We start from the raw sequence: 19,738 nt of genomic DNA on the forward strand, positions 1-19,738 counted from the left end.
TCACTTTTGTTTCTGTTTGGGCAATTAGAATTAAATCTGGGCAATTCACCCCAGAAGGGAGAGAACTTTGCTTTCTGAAGAATACTACTTCTAGGGAAGTAGGAAAAGGCGTGTGACCCCAGAAGAATGTGGTGGTGGTGTGTGGCATAGTGGGAGAAGATGCAGAAGAAGTCTTTTTAGCCAGATTTACTTTCCACCACTTGGATAAAAAAGGACTACTCCTTTTTTAAAAATTGGGAAACTAAGACAAAGTGATCTCAAGAGACCTTTTCAGGGTAAGCAACAGAGCCTTGATTTTTTTTTTTTTTAAGATTTATTTGTGTATTTGAGAGAGAGAGAGAGAGAGCACAAGTGGAAGGGGCAGAGGGAAAGGGAGAGAGAATCACAAGCAGGTGCCACACTGAGCGTGGTGCCAGATGTGCGGCTCGATCTCATGACGCTGAGATCAGGATGTGAGCTAAACCAAGAGTTGTTGCTTAATGGACTGGGCCATGCAGGTGCCACCCTCTCTCAAACCCGGCTCCAGAGCCTTAGTCTTCCCCACCATGCTGTGTGTTTGTCTCCATCATAACCTTTCTGTGGGATGCCCCAGCAGGCTGGCACTCTGAGGGGTAACCACTTGGATGTGGTTTGGAAAAACAGGCTAAAGAGGCTGCAGTTGGAAATAAAGGGTCGCTGCCCCACCCTGAGTCAGGGGAACAGGGCAGAAGAGGCCAATGCCGCCCATGATAACAGTGGCCTTGAGGGCTCCTGCCTGTCTCAGGCTCTTTTAGGTGGCAGAATGACCCTCAAGCATTGATGTTCTGCTTCACTAAACGTACCTGGGAGGCGGACGGGACTGGTAGTTTCCTAGGTGAGACAAGTTTGCCAACAGAGTGAGGACTTAGATGTGTTGAGTCATTCTTACGTGCATTCTTATTCTTATGTTGAGTCATTCAATGTGCATTGTTCTAAGCTCTTTTTATGTCCCGACCTGTTTAAAACTCTTTAGAACCTGGGGCACCTCGATGGCTCAGTCAGTTAAGCCTCTGCCTTTGGCTCAGGTCATGATTCCAAGGTCCTGGGATGGAGCCAGACATCAGGCTCCCTGCCGAGCTGGGAACCTGCTTCTCCTACCCACTCTATAGCTCTGCCTGCTTGTGCACAGGCACTCTCTCTCTCTCTCTGTCGAATAAATAAATAAAATCTTAAAATAGATAAATAGATAAATCTGTCTAGAATCCTATGGGGTCAGTCTTTTCTTAGCATCTCCATTTTCTAGAAGAAAGAGGGATACTGAGGCATGTAATCCAGTGCCCCGCGCTCTAACCCAGATGGTGTACGTAAGCAGTTTCATGCAAGTAAAAGGATGACCAACATCACTGTTTGCCCTCATTTCACGTTTCTTTATCTGCAAAGATACAGAAATTCTAGGTGGTTGCAAAGACTCCAGTAATGCAAAATGTGGGCCTTGGAGGATCCCAATTGCGGTCTAGAAGAGAGATCAGCAAACTACCTACAGCCCCTGGGCTAAATCTGGCCCATTTCTCTAACATGCACAAACTAAGAGTGACTTTACATTTTTAAATGATTGGGAAAACAAAAGAAGATGACTTGGTGACGTGGAAATTATATGAACTTCAGATATCAGTGTCCATAGACGAAAATTTAGTAAGACACAGGCCCAGGCATTTGGGTGGCTCAGTAGGTTAAGCCTCTGCCTTCGGTCAGGTCATGATCTTAGGATCCTGGGATTGAGCCCCACATCGGGCTCTCTGTTCAGCAGGGAGTCTGTTTCCCCTGCTCTCTCTGCCTGCCTCTCTGCCTACTTGTGATCTCTCTCTCTGTCAAATAAATAAAAATAAAATCTTAAAAAAAAAAAAAAAAAGACACAGGCCGGTATTGTTATGGCTGTTGTCGTGCTGGGGAAGCAGCACTCAGTGGTTGCATCAGAGACCAAAAGTCCCACATGCCTAAAGTATTTACTATGTGGCGCTTTATAGAAAAAATGCTGATGCCTGATATAGGATCGTGTGGTCAGCACAATTGTCTAATACTTTCAGAGAAACAGTTTTGTCATAATGGGGAGTTTATTAAATAACCAAAAGCCTCCCACTTTGTACAGGAAATGGTAAATTAAAAAAAAGATTCTGAGGGCGCCTGGGTGGCTCAGTGGGTTAAAGCCTCTGCCTTCGGCTCAGGTCATGATCCTAGGGTCCTGGGACCAACCCCCACATCAGGCTCTCTGCTCCATGGAGAGCCTGTTTCCTCCTCTCTCTCTCTCTGCCTGCCTCTCTGCCTACTTGTGATCTCTGTCAAGTAAATAAATAAAATCTGAGAAAAAGAAAAGGATTCTGAATAAACATTTCACAAGTGACTTTTTATTTTTTTAAAGATATTATTTATTTATTTGAGAGAGAGAGAGGGAGCTCAAGCAGAGGGAGACAGAGGGAGAGGGAGAAGCAGACCCCCACTGAGCAAGGAGCCCAACATGGGACTCGATTCCAGGACCCTGAGATCATGACCTGAGCTGAAGGCAGACACTTAACTCACTAAGCCACCCAGGCGCCCCCAATAGATGACTTTTTAAATAGCATCTGAAGCATGTATGCATAAGACAAATACATTTATATTCCTGTTATGTTATTCCTAAATGTTAGCACTCTGCTCGTTTGCAAGGTCTGGTTGGCCCAATGTTTGCAGCGATCTTTACGGTTGTCAAGCCCTTTCACAGTAACATGAACTTAGCTGATAATTTACAAATGCTGGAGGTCCTGACCGACAGTGATAAAATGATCACCGAGCTGTATGAATGCCAGCCATCCTTTCATTGAATGATCGTGCGCTGCTCTGCTCCCGTAGTTTTTCTGGAACCTTCCATTTCATCCTCTGTCCATCACCTCTTGCTGACAATAGGGTGTCCCGATCCCCCAGGGCTACCTCCCTCTTTTAATCCGTGACTTCTTATCTGTTCAGTTCTGAGTCTGATTGTTACAATTGTGTCGTCAAAACTAAGAGTCCAATAGACTAAGTCTCAAGAGAGATTCAAAGTACATGACCTTCAATGCTTAAAGCAAAGATGATACACTGGCATCCTTAGGGCCAAATGCAATCTCTGGGGGCGTAAATGTATGCATACACTTGTGTCTTACAAATGTGATAGTGACTCGGTAACATTTAAAGGGTTTGGGATTTTTTTATATATATAAAACTCAGCTTTCTCACTTCTCTTAAAATATCTGAGGAGCTGGCATCCTGGCCCCGTGACCAGCATGGCGTTAGCAGCCGGTGCAGAGAGGGAGCTGCTTTCTTTAAGTGGGACCCAGGCTCTTCCCTGTGGTCGCCACTCTCCCTCTATGTCCGTGACCCCTTGGCCAAGTGTTCGCTACCACTCGTGAACTTACCAGCCCGATCTTTCCCTTCCTCCACCAGCTTCTCTTCCTTCTTACATTTGCCATCCTCAACATGTTCCACTGTGTGAGTCCAGTCCACAGCCTTATGGTCGTTGTTCTGGTTGCTGGGAGATCTTGTTCGCTTTCTGGGTCTCCCGTGCAGCCCAAGTGTTTCAGGTTGCCAGACTGACAGCGACGGGTGTACCCTTGGCAGAGATGAAGGGATCCATCAGAAAGCATCGCCTTGATTCGGTAGCAAAAGTTAAGCTAGGAGGAGTGATCTGAGGTCAAGGAGAACTATGAGCACTTAGAAAGGAGTCCGGCCCAGATTCCTTCCCTGCCCCTGTGACCACTGCACCAGCATTTGCAGTTACCTCTCAGGGCCCAGCTGGGGTGGACACAGAGCTCCTAGAATGTTCATGAGAACTACAGGACTGTAAGGGGGGGAAAGTTCCCACCATGTTCTCAGAAAGCCCCAGAGAGCCCCACCTTTTGCTCTCACATTGAGCTAAGCTGATGGTGTGTGGCAAGCGGCTGTCCAGTGCTGTCCCCCTTGTTGGTGATGTTAAAGATGATCCCGGGACCGAGAGAGGCAGGGATTGGGATACCCAATGATGACACGTGGTGACAGTTTTCAGTATGTGAAGCCAGCTAGAATGAACAGAGCAGAAATAACGTACTGGTTGGAAGTTACCAGCTCAGCCCGCCCAGCGATCTGCTAGAAGAAAATGCCTGTTCGGTTGCCACAGATACCAAGCAAAACAAACCTACCCGCTGGGCTAAGCGCTTAGCAGGCATCCCATTTTCGTGTCTGGTTGTTCATCTACACAACTGTAAGTGAGGTAGGACAGACCAGAGAAGGGTTTCTGGGGGAACCGGTGTTCTGAACTGGAAATCACCTTGCACCACTCCGCACCCCTTGTGCAATCTGCTTTGACTAAATCCTGATTAAAGATTGGTTGAGTTTGTTTTGGGTGGGCATTCCGGCGGCGCTCCCACTTGTGGGGCCAAGGCTCGGGGCACAAAGAGGGAAGAACCCACAGAACCTGTGAGGAGAGAGAGCCCTGGGCCTCCCCCCTCTCTCCCCTTTGGCACTTCCCCTCCTGCTCTCCACAAGTCTGGCCAAGGATGTATTTTGCAGAAAAGGGTGTAGTTCTAATTAGAATGAGGGCAAGTGAAGGCATCCAAATGGACCATAACATTCTTCCCTTCCTCAAGCAGTATTTCTGCTTTTTGTCTGGGCCAAAGGGGGCTAGGGATGGGGAAGGAAAAGAGTGGGAATAAAATCAACCCGGTGGAAATCCTTAACAGGATAAATGTTTCTCTTTTCTATTATTAAGAACAGAAGTCAAAATATCAGGTCATTCACCTGGTGAGAAATGTTGGCTGTTTTTCAAAAGAGAAGTGACAACAGTACTTGGTAATGCGTATTGAACACACGGGATCGTACACCCAAACCCTAAACAGAAGTCATCTCGGTTACAGTTCTTCACAACCGCGAGAAACGGGAACCCCTGTGATTTTTTTTTTTTTTTTTTCCATCTCACAGACGAAGAACCCGGAGCTAAGAGAGGTTAAGTAACTTTACCCTGGTCTCGCAGCTGGTCACTGACTAACAGGGATTAGAAGCCAAATAGACTGGCTTCAGCATCTGGACAAGGGCGCTGCAGAGTGAAGGTTTCTGGCTTCTGTCCAGCTGAATGGCCTTGGGAAAAAATATTCTTCTTGGCTCCCATTTCCTCATCTGTAAAATAAAGGGTCATGTTAGATGATCTTTGAGTCTGTTTCTAAATCGATATCCATCATCTCCAGGCCGCTGTTGTCATTCATTAGCTCCGTGGATTAGAGTAATCCACTTTTACGTGAAAGTGAAAGGCGGGGCTCTCTGGGGCTTTCTGAGAACATGGTGGAAACTTTTCCCCGCTTCCAGTCCCGTAGTTCTCATGAACATTCTAGGAGCTCTGTGTCCACCCCAGCTGGGCCCTGAGAGGTAACCGCGAATGCTGGTGTGGTGGTTACAGGGGCAGGGGAGGAATCCCGGCGGGACTCCTTTCCAAGTGCTCATAGAGTAAGAGGGGTGTGGGATAGAAAGGGGGCAGGGAGAGTGCTGCATTATACCCTGCTTTCGGAACAGAGGCACCTGTCCAACAGCCACCTGGTGCCCAGAAAGTTAGGATGGCTAGGTGACTGCGGTCTGAGAGGGGACCAGGCCACTTTTAGCTATTGCTGTGGCTGCCACCATTGATTTTCTTTTGTGGCTGCTCGAGTTGCTTCCCCCAGGAGCGTCCTTACCACCCTCCTATGTCTCCAGCGCCCTCCACGTTTGCGGAGTGCTCCAGCCACCCTCACAGGTGAGCTATGACAAGCCCTCTGTAATGTGACCGGACCTGCTGGGCTTCCCTTCCTGCCTCCCCTGAATTACACTGACTGGTACTTCCAGGAATTTTGCAGCAGCCCCGAAGCCTTTGTTCTTTCTTCAGAGTGAGGAAGTGGGAGAAGAGGGGGCTGGGTGGGAAGGAGACTTCTTTGATTTGTATGAAATGACCTCAGATCTGAAGATGTCAGACTTTTTGAAAGACCACGGGTGAGTGACTCCACACACTGGAGATAACCGCCCTGTCAAGAGTTCACGTTATCTGAAGCTCTGTGTGAAAGGGGAACCAACTTTCTGGGAACAATGACTATCACCTTTCCCTTGGGCGGTGCAAACTGAAAGGTGTGTTTATTTCATTTATGTCAGCCACACTGACGCTTTAACGTTACAAGTCGCTGCTAGGTTCCTTCTGCCCTCATCCCATACTCTAAGAGTGTAATTCTTTTTTCCTTTCTTCCCATAGCCTACACACACATGTATATGCTACTTAACATGATCAGACTGTCTGATTTAACCCAGGAACACCCACCTGGCCACAGACTCTTGTCGCCGTTGACAGTCTTCTGCATAGGCCTAGTACAAGTGCATTTTTTTCTTACCTGTGTCTGTGTGCCCAGAGGTAGAAATAACACTGGGAAATGCAAAAGAGGGAAGACGAATAAAGCCGAGGGGGCAGAAGTCCTAAATGTTCTGCTTTTGCAAGGGCTGCTAGCAGGTTGCCGGGGCGAAGCAGAAAAAGTAGACGCTCTTCACTCGAAAAGGCGAGGAGAGAGCGGGCGAAGAGCAGGGAGGTGGGAACGGAGTACGGGGCACCGAAGGCGGGCGGGGCGCAGCGAGGGAAACTCAGCCCCCGTGGAAAGTCCATTCCAGAACGCAATTTGCTATATCCGCCACTTGCATTTCGCATGCAAATGAGGAGGGCTTCCCAGAGGCGGGGCTGGGCTGGGCGAGCGCCGGGCCGGCTGAGCGCGGCGCAGAGCGCGGCTCCGGATTCAGCACCTCCGGGTCGCAAGAGCCAGGCGCGCTCTGGCAGCATCTCCTCCCGCCGGCGCCGCCGCGGAGGATGGACGCCGCGCTGGGGCAGACAGTGCATCAGGACTGAAGGACTCCAGCCCTCGGGAGAAGCCGGTCGGAATTCAAGACCGGGAAGAGCGGTCGATCCAACCTCTCCCCACTCGCGGTTTCGGGGACTGGTCATTTCTCAGTCCCTGGAGAGCGCGTCCTTCCCCAGGGAAGTGAAAATAATGAACTTTTGGAGGTACTGCCTTTTTGCTTTCGCGGTCTTCAGTGCGCTTCTATTTGTGATACTTTATAACAGCCAGTTACACCTGCCGGCGAGGTTCGGGTCGCTGAATGGCTCCCGGCACAAGTACTTGGGGATTCATGCCTGTGATTACGCCTTAGGAGATCAGCCTCCTTTTTTGTGGGGGAGGACCTTGCCCTCACCTTTGGGGAGCGTCCCGTGCAAGGACTACCTGACCCAGAATCACTACATCACCAGCCCCCTGTCGGAAGAGGAAGCTGCTTTCCCGTTGGCCTATGTCATGGTCATCCATAAGGACTTTGATACTTTCCAGAGGCTCTTCCGAGCTGTTTACATGCCCCAGAATGTCTACTGCGTTCACGTGGATGAAAAGGCCACCGTTGAATTCAAGAAGTCAGTAGAGCAGTTGCTGAGCTGCTTCCCAAATGCTTTCCTGGCCTCCAAGATGGAGCCGGTTGTCTATGGGGGGATCTCCAGGCTCCAGGCTGACCTGAACTGCCTCAAAGACCTCGCCGCGTCCGAGGTGCCCTGGAAGTACACCATCAACACGTGTGGGCAAGACTTCCCCCTGAAGACCAACAAGGAGATAGTTCGGTATCTGAAAAGCTTTAAAGGGAAAAACATCACCCCAGGGGTGCTGCCCCCTGATCACGCCATTGGACGGACTAAGTTCGTGCACCAGGAGCACATAGGCAAAGATGGCTCTTTTGTGAAAAATACTAATATTTTGAAAAGCTCACCTCCACATCAGCTGACGATCTACTTTGGCACTGCCTATGTGGCCCTGACCAGAGAGTTTGTCAACTTTGTCTTCCACGACAAAAGGGCCATTGATCTTCTACACTGGTCGAAAGATACTTATAGCCCCGATGAACATTTCTGGGTGACACTTAATAGGATTCCAGGTATGTGCCGATGTGCATTCCAGTTTTCTCGTATTCATAGACTGAGTTCACTAATATCCAATGCTTCTAGAGAACAGACTCATTGGAGATTATTTGGAAAACAAAAACAAAAACAAAAAACAAAAACCAGAACTTTAAAGCGTAGAAAAAAAACTATTAGTCTGGTTGCTTTTTTTTTTTTTTTAAATATTGTATTTATTTATTTGACAGAGACAGCGAGAGAGGGAACACAAGCGGGAGTAGGAGAGGGAGAAGTAGGCTTCCCTCCAAGCAGGGAACCCAATGAGGGGCTCAATCCCAGGACTCTGGGATCATGACCTGAGCTGAAGGCAGACGCTTAATGACTGAGCCACCCAGGTGCCTCAGTCTGGTTGTTTTTAGTGACCAGCTTAGTGCCAACTATGTTGTCTTATAACTGTGTGCAGTCTAGTGATCTAAGAAGCATGAGAAGCTGCAGGAGCTCTGGCAGAGCTGTCTTTGATCGTGGATCCTGTAGCTCAGGCGTGTGAGTGTGTGTGTGTGTGTTTTAAATTGAGGCATAATTGACATATACTAGCTCAGTCTCGTGAATGGATGCTTTTCATCGTCCTTGATAAGCACCGCTACAGCGTGTTGAAATCGATTTTTAATAAGCATCCTAGAATTTATGACTTGAAATAGGTATGTTCCTTTCAGACCGTGTCACACAGTATCCCATTCATCCTCAAAGTCATCGCTCAAAGCCGCTCGGACTGTTTTTTGGAATCTGTGAATCTTCTTTGGAAGTTGATAAGTTAGCTCTTCAGTTAAACGTCTCTAACCTAAGACCTGACCTAGTACCCAGGTGTCAACCAACGGTTCAACAAGAACCGTCTGATGCTTGTTGTCGAGGAGAATGGGGAAAATGAACACAGGGGATCAACAGTGGGAGTTGATCCAAACTTAATTCTCAATTTCGAAGTCACAGATTATTGGAAATTCCACTTTGCAGTCTCTTGATTTCATAGACTGCGAAGTCTTTTCCATTGTTTATGATCCTTTGGAAAGGGGTCTGAGGTCTGCCAGGCCACTGAAGGCAGAAAACAGCACCGGCTTCCCTCTTTGATTCGGGACTGAGTTTCTTCTCAAAATTCTGTTTTCTGTCTGTTGTCTGAGAACACCTGTGTGACCTGTAGCACCTGTTCCTGGTGATGTCCCAATAAACCAGTTTCCATTGTTGTGACAGCAGGGCTGTGGCTGTCAGCCCTGTGTGAATGAGACCCTAATGCCTGCCATATGTGAAAAAACTCCCTGCTTCTACACGGAGTCTTGGTATCATGGACACATCTAAGAGCGGTTTGAAGCTAGCTTCATAATTGAAAGCAGATTCATAGCAGTGACTCTTTTCTCAATGACCCAGCATTCCTTAGAGCCACATTGGAGTGGTGGCCACAGAAGTCTACTCAGGGCAGAAAGAGGACAGGCAAGGTGACTGGGGACAGAGACCTTTTCTATCCTGTGGGCTACGAAATTGTCAGATCACAAAGACTTGGAGGAGGGGAGTAAACACTTTACCAGAGTGTAGTGAGTGTTCATTCTTATTGTTTACAAAGTTTAAACACACAGCAGTATGCTGTTGGTGGCATCTCTAATACTGTTTTGGTTGATGGAGTTTGCTCCAGATGTGCGTTCTACATCATTTCGTTCAATTATAAGAGATAATCACTGTTACCCTCATGCACAGAGGGAGAAAAAGAGGCTTAGAGAGATCGAAGTGACATGCTCCTCAGCTTGTCCAAGCAAAGCTGGGGTCTAATCCTGGATCCGTATGACCTGAAGTTTGAGCTTGCACCAGAAAAGGAGGGGATAATCATTTCTCCTTTCCTGTATCTAAAGCAAATTCTCTGGGTGCCTGGGGTGGGGGGCGGAGGGCTCAGTCAATTAAGTGTCCAACTCTTGATTTCAGCCCAGGTCCCAATCTCAGAGCCCTGGGTCAGTTTCCAAACTCAGTGTGGCGTCTTTCTGCCCCTCTCCCTCCCCACTGCTTGTTCGCACGCACTCAGGTGTGCTCTCCTAGAGTAATAAAAATCTTTCAAAAAACAAATAAATAAAGCAAATTTCTTGCAGAATCTCAGAAAGGGGGTAAGGTAAGGGGGGTGGGGAGCAGGGAAGAACAGTGTGAAGTAAGTTCTACCGGACCTCTTTAAGCTGGAATAAGGTTAGCAGGAATATGGAGTGCTAGGGGTGTGTGTGTGTGTGTGTGTGTGTGTGAACACAGTGAACTTGCTGAGGCTTAGCAGGGCCACTGTGCTGGCTGGAGTCACAGGAAGTTGTCCTTGCTGAACGGATTGCCAACCCCACACACCCTTCTGTGCCAGCTTCCTCCATCCCTATCTGGAATGGGCTTTGGTCTAGCTCTTCCCTCTGTGAGCGGGTGGAAATGGGAGGTGTTCTTTAGTTCATGTTCTTACTAAAGGCCTGTGAGGGGAGGAAACAAACATGCTGAGACTTTGAACCTAATGACTGTGAAGTGTCTTTTGAGCCTAATTACCGTGAAGTGTCTTGAGGACTTTGTCTTTACAATGAGTAGAAGTTTTTTCCCTTTTTTTAAAAGATTTTTTTAAAAAAAGATTATATTTATTTATTTGACAGAGAGCTAGGGAGAGCAGAAACACAAGCAGGGGGAGTGGGAGAGAGAGAAGCAGGCTCCCCGCTGAGCAGGGAGCCCCAGGCTGAGCTCGATCCCAGGACCTTGGCCAGATCATGAGCTAAGCCAAAGGCAGACGTCCAATGGCTGAGCTGCCCAGGCACCCCAAGATTTTTTTTTTTTTTTAGTAGTCTCTACACCCAAGGTGGGGCTCAAACTTATAACCCTGATATCAAGAGTCACATGCTCTACCGACTGAGCCAGCCGGGCGCCTCTCTTTACTTTTACCTATAGTTTTTTTTTTTTTTTTTTAAGATTTTTTATTTTTTATTTATTTGACAGAGATCACAAGTAGGCAGAAAGGCAGGCAGAGAGAGAGGAAGAGAAGCAGGCTCCCTGCCGAGCAGAGAGCCTGATGTGGGGCTCGGTCCCAGGACCCTGGGATCATGACCTGAGCCAAAGGCAGAGGCTTTAACCCAGTGAGCTACCAGGCGCCCCACATATACTGTTTTTAAGTTTACCACAAAATAAACAGAAAAAGAAAGATGATCTTCATTTTAGGCACCCTGTTGTCTGTAAGTGAGAAACAAAGGACTTCTGGATATGTTCCGTATTTACATAGGTTATATGCAGATATTTAGGAAGCTAATTTTTCATTTAAATGCTTAAGTTTTTCTTAATTTGGAAGCATTCCATAACCTGGACGCAAACAATTCAGTGGAACAAAGTCCGCAGGGATCTTTGCTTCCCAGAACACAGCAATGGCAGGTGCACGGCGCTCTCAGGAAGGTTTGTACACCTGCTGTCTCCTTGCTTGGAGCTTTCCCTTGGCTTTTCACTATCTTGAGATCAGGTTGAAGTTCTTACTGGGACGTGACCTCCATGACCTGACTCCTCCCCCTTCCGCATCCCTGACTCATCTCTCTACTTTGATTTTTTTCTTACTTGATGCCTCAGACTTGATGTTTCAACAACTGCTTGACCCTCCACGCTTTGGCAATTTTCACTTAATCTGGGGGAAGTGAGGGGCTTTCTGCGATGTCCTCTCTCGGATATCCCTCTGACCATCTCTGTCTGACTCCAGTTCATCTTCTCTAATCCGTCTGGGATGGCACCTCTTGAAGCCATCTCGAGTCACTCACCTCCCAGATGGGTGGTACTTCAGCTCTGGGTTCTCCTCTCCTGGAGAGCCCTCCTGCAAGCACTGGATTATCATTTCCCGCCAAGCGCACATCTCCTCTGCCCTACCCCCTCCTGAAGGGTTCCTGAAGGGTATGGAATCGGATGATTGTCTTTGAAATAGGACCACCGTCCGAGTCTTCCCCATCACTACCCCACCACCTACGACGGTGCCTGACTCGAGGGTTTGTAGCTTGTGGGGCAGATTGTGGGAGGGGCTAGATAGTTACCTGAAGCTTCAAAGGACACAACTGTTGTCTCCGGGTGGGGTGGGGCGAATTTTCGATAGGAAGGATTAGAGAAACAGGAAGTAAAGATACTGCTTGGAGGTATCCATTCCACCACAAGTCCTGCGAATGGTATCAGTAAGGGGGAAGATAACAGTATCAGAAAGACCTTGTAGAATTGGCAAGCCCCAGAGTTCCGGCTGGAAAGTTAGTAGGGCAGAGTTCCTCAAAAAAAAAAAAGAACAAAAAACAAAACCCTGGTTTCCAGGTAGTCACCCTGGGCCATTCATGCAGTCTCATCTGGTTCCAAGGGAGAGCACTGCTGCCCATCCAGTCCTGCTGGTAGGACCTCTTCCTGGCCTACTCTGCTGTCTTTAATTTGATCTAGGCTGCTGCTCAGCAATGGGATTAGGAGGGAAAAAAAAAAGAAAGAAAGAAAAAAAAAAAAAACCTGAGTATAAGGAAATGAAAGGTTAGGAAAGACAACAATAGAAAGAAACTTGAAACATTTCTCCAGGTGTAGCTCCCGGCAAACGTAAACAGTGAGCCATTGAGGAGGTATGTGTTCTCTACGGAAAGGTTACCAGGCCCTTAAATCTGGGCAGGGCTGGATCAGTCCCAGTCCTTTTCAAAGTATGCATTGTGTGCTCTGTACATCCTCCTAAATTTAGAAGTGAGTTTCTAGAACCACAAAGGATGCATTCAGTCATGCTGATTGTACCAATGACCGGGAATTAGAAACATTGATGGCCTGGTGTAAGGAGTCCTGTCTTCATGAATGTCATAGAACAGTCAGGTCTACCAGAAAGCTGAGGGTGTGTGTGTGTGTGTGTGTGTGTGTGTGTGTCCAGAGGACAACCCACAGAAACTTCATGGGTTCTTATCCATTTAACAGAACTTTAAAATGATATCACTTTGGGGGCACCTGGGTAGCTAAGCATCCAGCTCTTGGTTTTGGCTCAGGTCATGATCTTAGGGTCATGAGATTGAGCCCCATGTCAGGCTGATGAAGTTCTCGAACCTAGGTCGGGTTCGGTGGGGTGAGGTTCGGAGCCGACGGCTAAAGAAAGAATTCTTAAGACGCCTCTGGTGCAAAAAGGTGGTTTATTAGAGCACGGGGACAGGACCCGTGGGCAGGCAGAGATGCGGCTGCCCTGGGCCTGTGAGGAGTGGCTGGTTATATACTCAGGAGTTGGGTAGGTGAGGACAAAGGGGTGTTCAGAAAGGTTATTGGGGCAAAGAAGACTGTCAGGATATTGAAGGCCTGGTTACTATCAAGCCAAGGCCACTTTCCCTCTAATGAGGCACTAACATAAAGACAATTGGGAGTCTCCTGGTGGAATGTGACATTCCTGCTATCAGGCGTCCTTGTTAGTGAGATTTAGGTTTTGAAAGAAATTTAACTTTATTTACTTTTCCTTCTACCTCCGTCTCCTTCGGTTTTTTTATGGAGGGGAGGGTGACGTTAGGGCCTGAGGAACTGAGTTATGTGTCTTTGGAAATTGGGCTATTGATAAGGTAACTTCTTTGTTGTAAATCTCAAGGACATTTGTAAACCAAGAGAGACTCCTGCCTTGCAGGACTGTGATCTCTGCAAGATAACCATTTGCTCTTCCTTCGGGCAGTCAGGGGTGCCTGTGAAATGTCACACATATTACCAAGGGGAGTGGGTGGAGAGGGGGTGCAAGGCGCCAGCCCCTGCTCCGTTCTCAGCCAGCCTCCTGCTCCCTCATCAAGGCTGGGCATAGACTCTGCTTAAGATTCTCTCCCTCTCCTTCTCTGTACCCCACTCCTCCCCACCATGAATGCGCGTTCTTTCTCTCTCTCTCAAAATAATTAAATAAAGGGGTGCCTGGGTGCCTCACTGGGTTAAGCCTCTGCCTTCAGCTCAGGTCATGATCTCAGGGTCCTGGAATCGAGCCCCCCATTGGGCTCTCTGCTCAGCAGGGAGCCTGCTTCCTTTTCTCTCTCTCTCTCTCTGCCTGCCTCTCTGCCTACTTGTGATCTCTGTCAAATAAATAAATAAAATCTTTTTAAAAAATTAAATAAAAAAATAAAATGATACCATTTTTGTATAGCCAGATAATACAAAATACACATAATGAGTTTGGGTGTGATTTTTAAAATATTATATCAGTGGTTTGGGCCTTTGGGCCTATTTTTCTTCCATTACAAAAGGGCTTGAGGCTCTTCTCAGGCCAGGAATTTGGGGAAGGTTTATAGTTTACAATTCATCATAGCTCTCCAGTACCCCGACTGATGAGTTTATATCATAAAATGGTGAGCTCCTGGTAGAGAAACCTTAGGCAGGTTGCCTACTATTTGCATAATTAAGATCTGCTGAAGCCGTAGGCAGTTGAAGGGCTCATTTATGTTGCTGGAAGCCATTGGTTGTGCTGTAATGTTTGGAACATCTTTACTGGAGAATCTGTGCCCAAACATTCTTTGCCCTCACCCCTGTGAAGGAGATAGTCCGGAAACACTGCTGTTAATTAACTCTTAATTCCTAATCTCTAGAACAACATTATGCAAGACAGAAGATATTGGATTAAAGTATATATGAAGATGTAATTAAATATAAGTACCATTATGATTGGTAAATATTCACTGAGCTTAACATGGCTTGAATTCTGGCGGAAAGGATTAATGTAGCTACAATTTCAGAACTGGCAAGACCCTTTGTCCAACATTCTTTCAACCTGCCATCACTGTCTACCGACTGTATAAGACAAGTATTTTCTAGAAGCCATAGTTGCCTTTTTTTAAGCAAAAACATAATAGTACATTTCAATGACTCTTTAAGCAACACCATAAATTATTTTGCATGTCAAAGCCCTAGTAGATGTATAATTGATGTCAAAATTGTCTCTGTAACATGAGTATCTCTACACTAGCTCTCTGAACCATTGCAACAGCATCTCCTTCCATCTGCCTTTGAGTGAGTCCACATGATACTTAACGAAAAGGACTTGGGAGTCAGACCAAAAAAGTTGAAGTCCTGACTTCCATTATTTGCTAATTATGTGATATTGGCCTTAGTGTGTGCTGACCCTCAGTTTACCCATCTGCAATGATGGGAATAATAAATAACACTTAGTTCCTGGAGAAGTTAAAAGTATTAAGGAAGATCATGTGTATAGTGCAAGGCTGTTCTCGGACAGAGTCCCAAAATCTGCTGTAAGGCCTGGTGAAGCAGAATACTGCCCCCAGCCCCGCCCCGAGTTTCTGATGGAGCAGGTCTGGAGCAAGCCCTAGAATCTATTTTATAACAAGTTCCCAGGGGATCCTGATGCTTCTTGTCTAGGAAGCACACTTTGAATACCGCTGCTCTAGACCCTCTTTTATGGAGACTGGCCCATTTATAGATCTGTAGCAAATGTTGGTTGTGTTGATTTCCTCCAGACACTCTCCTTGACTGAGGAAAAAAGACAGCCACCAGGACAAAGAAAAGTGAGAGTGTATAAGGAAAAACTGGACAGTGTTGATTACATGTAGAGGATGTTTTAGAGGTGGTGTACAAAGAGCTAATGGGAAAGTGCTGTTGAGCAAATACCTCCAGGGCTCAGGAATGAGACAAACCTGCTGATGAATTTTAATTTTAGCTTTGTCCCTATTAGCTTGGTGATTGTGGGTAACTCTGACCTCAGACTCCTCATCTGTACCATCCGGATTAACACAGCTACTTAATAAGTTGTTCTGAGGAGGGCACCTGGCTGGCCAGGTTGGTCGAGTATGGGACTCCTGATCTCAGGGTCATGACTTCAAGCCCCATGCTGGATGTAGAGATTACTTAAAGCTTATGCAAATTTTTTTAAAAAAAATCAAGTTCTGAGAATTAAAGGGAAACGTTGAGTGTAAAGTGACAGGATAAGTCTTCATCTACTTAGTAATATGAATTACATAAAGAAAACCTTAATGTGACCTCTAATTCTTAAACTAAGGAGATCCTCAAGGTGTTAAATAAAATTAATTTAAGTATCTTTTTACAAAAGAATATCTACTCTATGACTCCACCACCATGTACAACTGGATATAGATATATACCCAAAGAGAACCAGGAGGAGGGGGTGCCTGGGTGGCTCAGTGGTTAAGCGTCTGCCTTTGGCTTAGGTCATGATCCCAAGGGTCCTGGGATCGAGCCCCACATGGGACTGCCTGCTGGGTGGGAATCTCCTTCTCCTCCTTCCACTCCCTCTGCTTGTGTTCCCTCTCTCAGCTGTGTCTCTGTCAAATAAATAAAATCTTAAAAAGAAAGAAAACCGGGAGAAAGTACAGGAAAATGTGCAACAGGTGCACACGTTGGGATGGGCACTTTGTCATTTTAATTTCCCTTAATGTAATCGGTGCGAATTTTTGAAACCACTAAAATAGCTCCCATCGTCCTTGTTACGGCCCAATAATGGGTCTGTGGATTAAAGGAGCGAGGCTGATACAAAGCGAAGGTTCAAGCAAAGCTTTATTTCACACCAAGCATCAAGAATCTAACTGAACGTTCGGGGCCACACCTCTTCCAAGAGAGGGCGACCCTTCTCGGTTTCACAGACTAGCTTTTAAGGGCAAAGGCCATGCGGTCGGGCCTGGCCACGCACAGGTGACCAATGAGATTGTAACACACACAGGAAACTCCACAGTGATGCTAGGTAACCAACTGAAGACAATTTACCCAAGTAGACATTTGACCCAGCTTATCACCTTGGTTGGGATTGGCGCCCAAAAGGCTCCCAAAGGGTGAGGCCCATACTCCTTGGTAACTAGGGAGACAGTATGCATGCCCCCCACTGGTCGGATGTCTCCACCTGGCCTCACCCACCCTTGTATCTGGGCTTTGTTACCTGGAGCTGGTTTCCAGGACTTGTTTTAAGTGAATCCCCTGAGGGAAGGGGAGCAGGGACAGTTTAACTTTAATGAAAGCCTCTTGCTAAGTAGGTCCTTACAGTCCTCACATGAATATTGCTAAGTGAGTATTATCCTTAAGAAGAGTTTCCTTAAAAATCCAAAGGATGTCAGTAGTGTCTTCAGGACTTTATTTTTGTGGTCACTTCAGGTGAAAGGAATAGGAATTGGGATTCATAGGTTGTTTTCTGAAATCGCACCATGTACCAGAAGGGACTTACGTGGTATTTGTTTAGAACATAATATAATTTCTCACAAAAGGAAATTAGCACAGCCAGGACCCAAAAGAAGCGAGAGCTTTTTCACAAGCATTCTATACAGGTTTTTGCTGGTGTAGCCACATCCTTCCCATTTTGGGTGTTGAACTTCCTCAAAGTTAAAACAAACGCAGCCCCTCCTAGACACTTAACACAGGGATAATTTATAAACCCTAATATGAAATTCACCGGCAGGCAGCATCATAACCCTCTTGTGCCCACCAGCCAGTTTCTGCAGCTACCAACATACTACACACACTCAAAGCCAGAAAGCAAAATTTACGAAAAATCATTGAATAGATATAATTCTCAGACATGAGTTGCTTCCTCTTATCAAAGGAAATCTAAAATTCCAATAGTCCAGGCTGGGGCTTTCTGTGTATTCCATGATAATGATTAACTGAAAAGTGAAAATCTTTTTATCCAACCTAAGCTTTCAGGATATATGACATCAACCAGACTATGTTTTCTCCCCCCACCCTTTTTTCCCCAGTGGGCAAAGCCGAGTCTACAGACTCGTTAAGCCTTAGAAAGCAAGAGTCAGAATAATGCTTATTAACATTTCCCTTCTCTTGGCCTTCCTCTTCATGCTGGGAAAATGTGGGAAAATGGGAAGAGTATGTTACTAGGATTAGTAAAACCGATTTAGTGAGGTAGACCCTTAACACCTGCAATGTTTTAGAGATAACTTTTGTTCATCTCTTGTTGCTACCAAATATCCACTTCCTCGATTTAGTGGTGGGGGGGGACAAATAGACAGTCCTCCTGTTTTATGAGCCGCTGTGTGTTTGTGTGTTTGTGGAAATGACACAAGGATACTTCGCTATCAGCTACATGTAAATATGTTTACCGTGACCACTGGTTCTCCCAGAACCTTCTCTGGTGGCTTCAGTCGACTTGTTAATTTTTCACATGTGTGATTTTATCTGAGATTCCCCGAGTTTCAAGCTTCTGAGCTTGGTGTGAAGCGCCTGTCATCTTGTAGGACTGTGCGGAGGGACCAGTTTCGACATTGGCATCCCAGCCTCCCCAGTTAGCAGCTGGTCTGACCCTGGGGGAGTTTACTTTTACCGACCGGGGCCCCAGTTCATCTTTGGTTTTGGGACATTAGAGAAAGTGTGGAAGGTATCTGGGAATTTATTAAAAAGTGAGATTTGCGTATTGGGCCGTTCTGGTTCAATTTCACTTCCTAATTACCAAATAGGTAGAGTAATAATGCATTTCACAGCAGTGGCCCTGACTGGCTAGTATTTCTTTTCCAAGATGTTTGTGAAAGAGCCAGAAGAATCTTGGGATGCCTCTGTGGATGACTGTTTTGGATGACCCCAGAGGACACTCAAGAATTAGAATAGCAGGGACGCCTGGCTGGCTTAGTTGATTGAGCATCTCACTCTTGATTTCAGTTCAGGTCATTATCTTGCGGGCATGGGATCAAGCCCTAGGTCAGGCTCCCAGCCCGGTGGGGAGTCTGCTTGAGATTCTCTCTCTCTCTCTCCCTCTGCCCCTTGCGCTCTCTCACCCTTGCTCTCTAAAAAAAACAAGTAAATCTTAAAAAAAAAAAAAAATTAGAGCACGTTTTTGGACTTTGAGTTTTTTGGTTTTTTTTTTTTTAAGATTTTATTTAATTATTTGACAGAGAGAGAGAGAGAATGAGATCACAAGCAGGCAGAGAGGCAGGCAGAGAGAGAGGGGGAAGCAGGCTCCCTGCTGAGCAGGGAGCTGGATGCAGGACTCGATCCCAGGACCCTGAGATCATTTCCTGAGCCAAAGGCAGAGGCCTAACCCACTCACCCACCAAGTCCGGTGCCCCTTGGACTTGGAGTTTTTTAAACACTACACGCTGCACATCTAATACTAAATAAATGGACAGTAAGTGCTACGAGCATGGTGTGAATGTTTTATTTTCCTTTTTATAAGTTCTTCAAACTCTAGGCACTGGACCATATAAGAAGGGCCAATGACCTAGATATGCACAATGCAAAATTATCTTCTAACCTCTACTCTAGCCTCTGTCTTCGATTAGCCTTATGACCCTAGGTAAGTCACATAACTTCTTTGGGCCTTGGGTTCTTCCTCAGTAAAATGAAAGAATTGGGCTGGGTGAGCTCAAAAAAGTTCTCCTGCATTATTTTGCTTTAGCTCTGGCGCATGCAGTGGAAGGGGCAGAAACTTTACTCATTCATTTACAAATCTGCTGGCTGACCTTGTGCAGTTAGCTTGTCCTTTGTGGGCTTCTGTTGACTTATCTGTAAAATGGAGACAATACCAGCAACTTATAAGATGATAGAGAGGGTCCTCCCGGCTCAGCCTTTGTTGATTCTGTGACCATTTCCATTCTGCCCCCTTTCCCAGTATAGAATTACTGGAACAGCGGCCTCTGGGCAATGAATTTCTCTTCTCTCCTTGTTACAGTCACTATGTCTGTGTTTAGATGCCAACCACTACTCCTGCCATGACTTCTTAAAATTCGGGTCAGTCATCATAGGCAGTGGATAGAAGTGATTTTTGTGCTGTAAAATTCTAACCAAATGAGGATGTTAGTTGCTGAGTACTAACACGTTATCTCCATTTGCCTGGCTGTCTTAATATAGCACATTTCTCCTTGTTCGGGAGCATATTTTCTGGGCACGCCCATAAATACTGAGCTCGAGGGAGGCCAGGGT

At 46.4% G+C, this 19,738-nt stretch overlaps 1 protein-coding gene and 1 long non-coding RNA gene across 5 annotated transcripts in view; one reads left to right on the forward strand and one right to left on the reverse strand.

Annotated features, from left to right (window-relative positions):
- GCNT2 (glucosaminyl (N-acetyl) transferase 2 (I blood group)) overlaps nt 1-19,738 on the forward strand; it is a 95,785-nt gene that overhangs the window by 52,224 nt on the left and 23,823 nt on the right. The window contains exon 1 of one of the 4 annotated variants that reach the window (XM_044258766.1): nt 6,736-7,914. The exons of the other annotated variants lie outside the window; for them this stretch is intronic. Coding sequence (XP_044114701.1) covers nt 6,990-7,914 — 925 coding nt within the window. The 5' untranslated portion in view covers nt 6,736-6,989. Of the gene's footprint in view, nt 1-6,735; nt 7,915-19,738 lie in introns of those variants that run through there. 4 annotated transcript variants of the gene reach the window in all.
- Nucleotides 3,373-6,510, reverse strand: LOC122912718. Its single transcript, XR_006385668.1, has 4 exons — nt 6,345-6,510; nt 4,960-5,115; nt 3,861-4,022; nt 3,373-3,577 (listed from the first exon to the last, which is right to left on the reverse strand). It is a non-coding gene; the product is annotated as an uncharacterized LOC122912718 (long non-coding RNA).

The sequence above is a fragment of the Neovison vison genome, chromosome 1 (assembly GCF_020171115.1).
Source record: "Neovison vison isolate M4711 chromosome 1, ASM_NN_V1, whole genome shotgun sequence".
Taxonomy (NCBI): Eukaryota; Metazoa; Chordata; class Mammalia; order Carnivora; family Mustelidae; genus Neogale; species Neogale vison.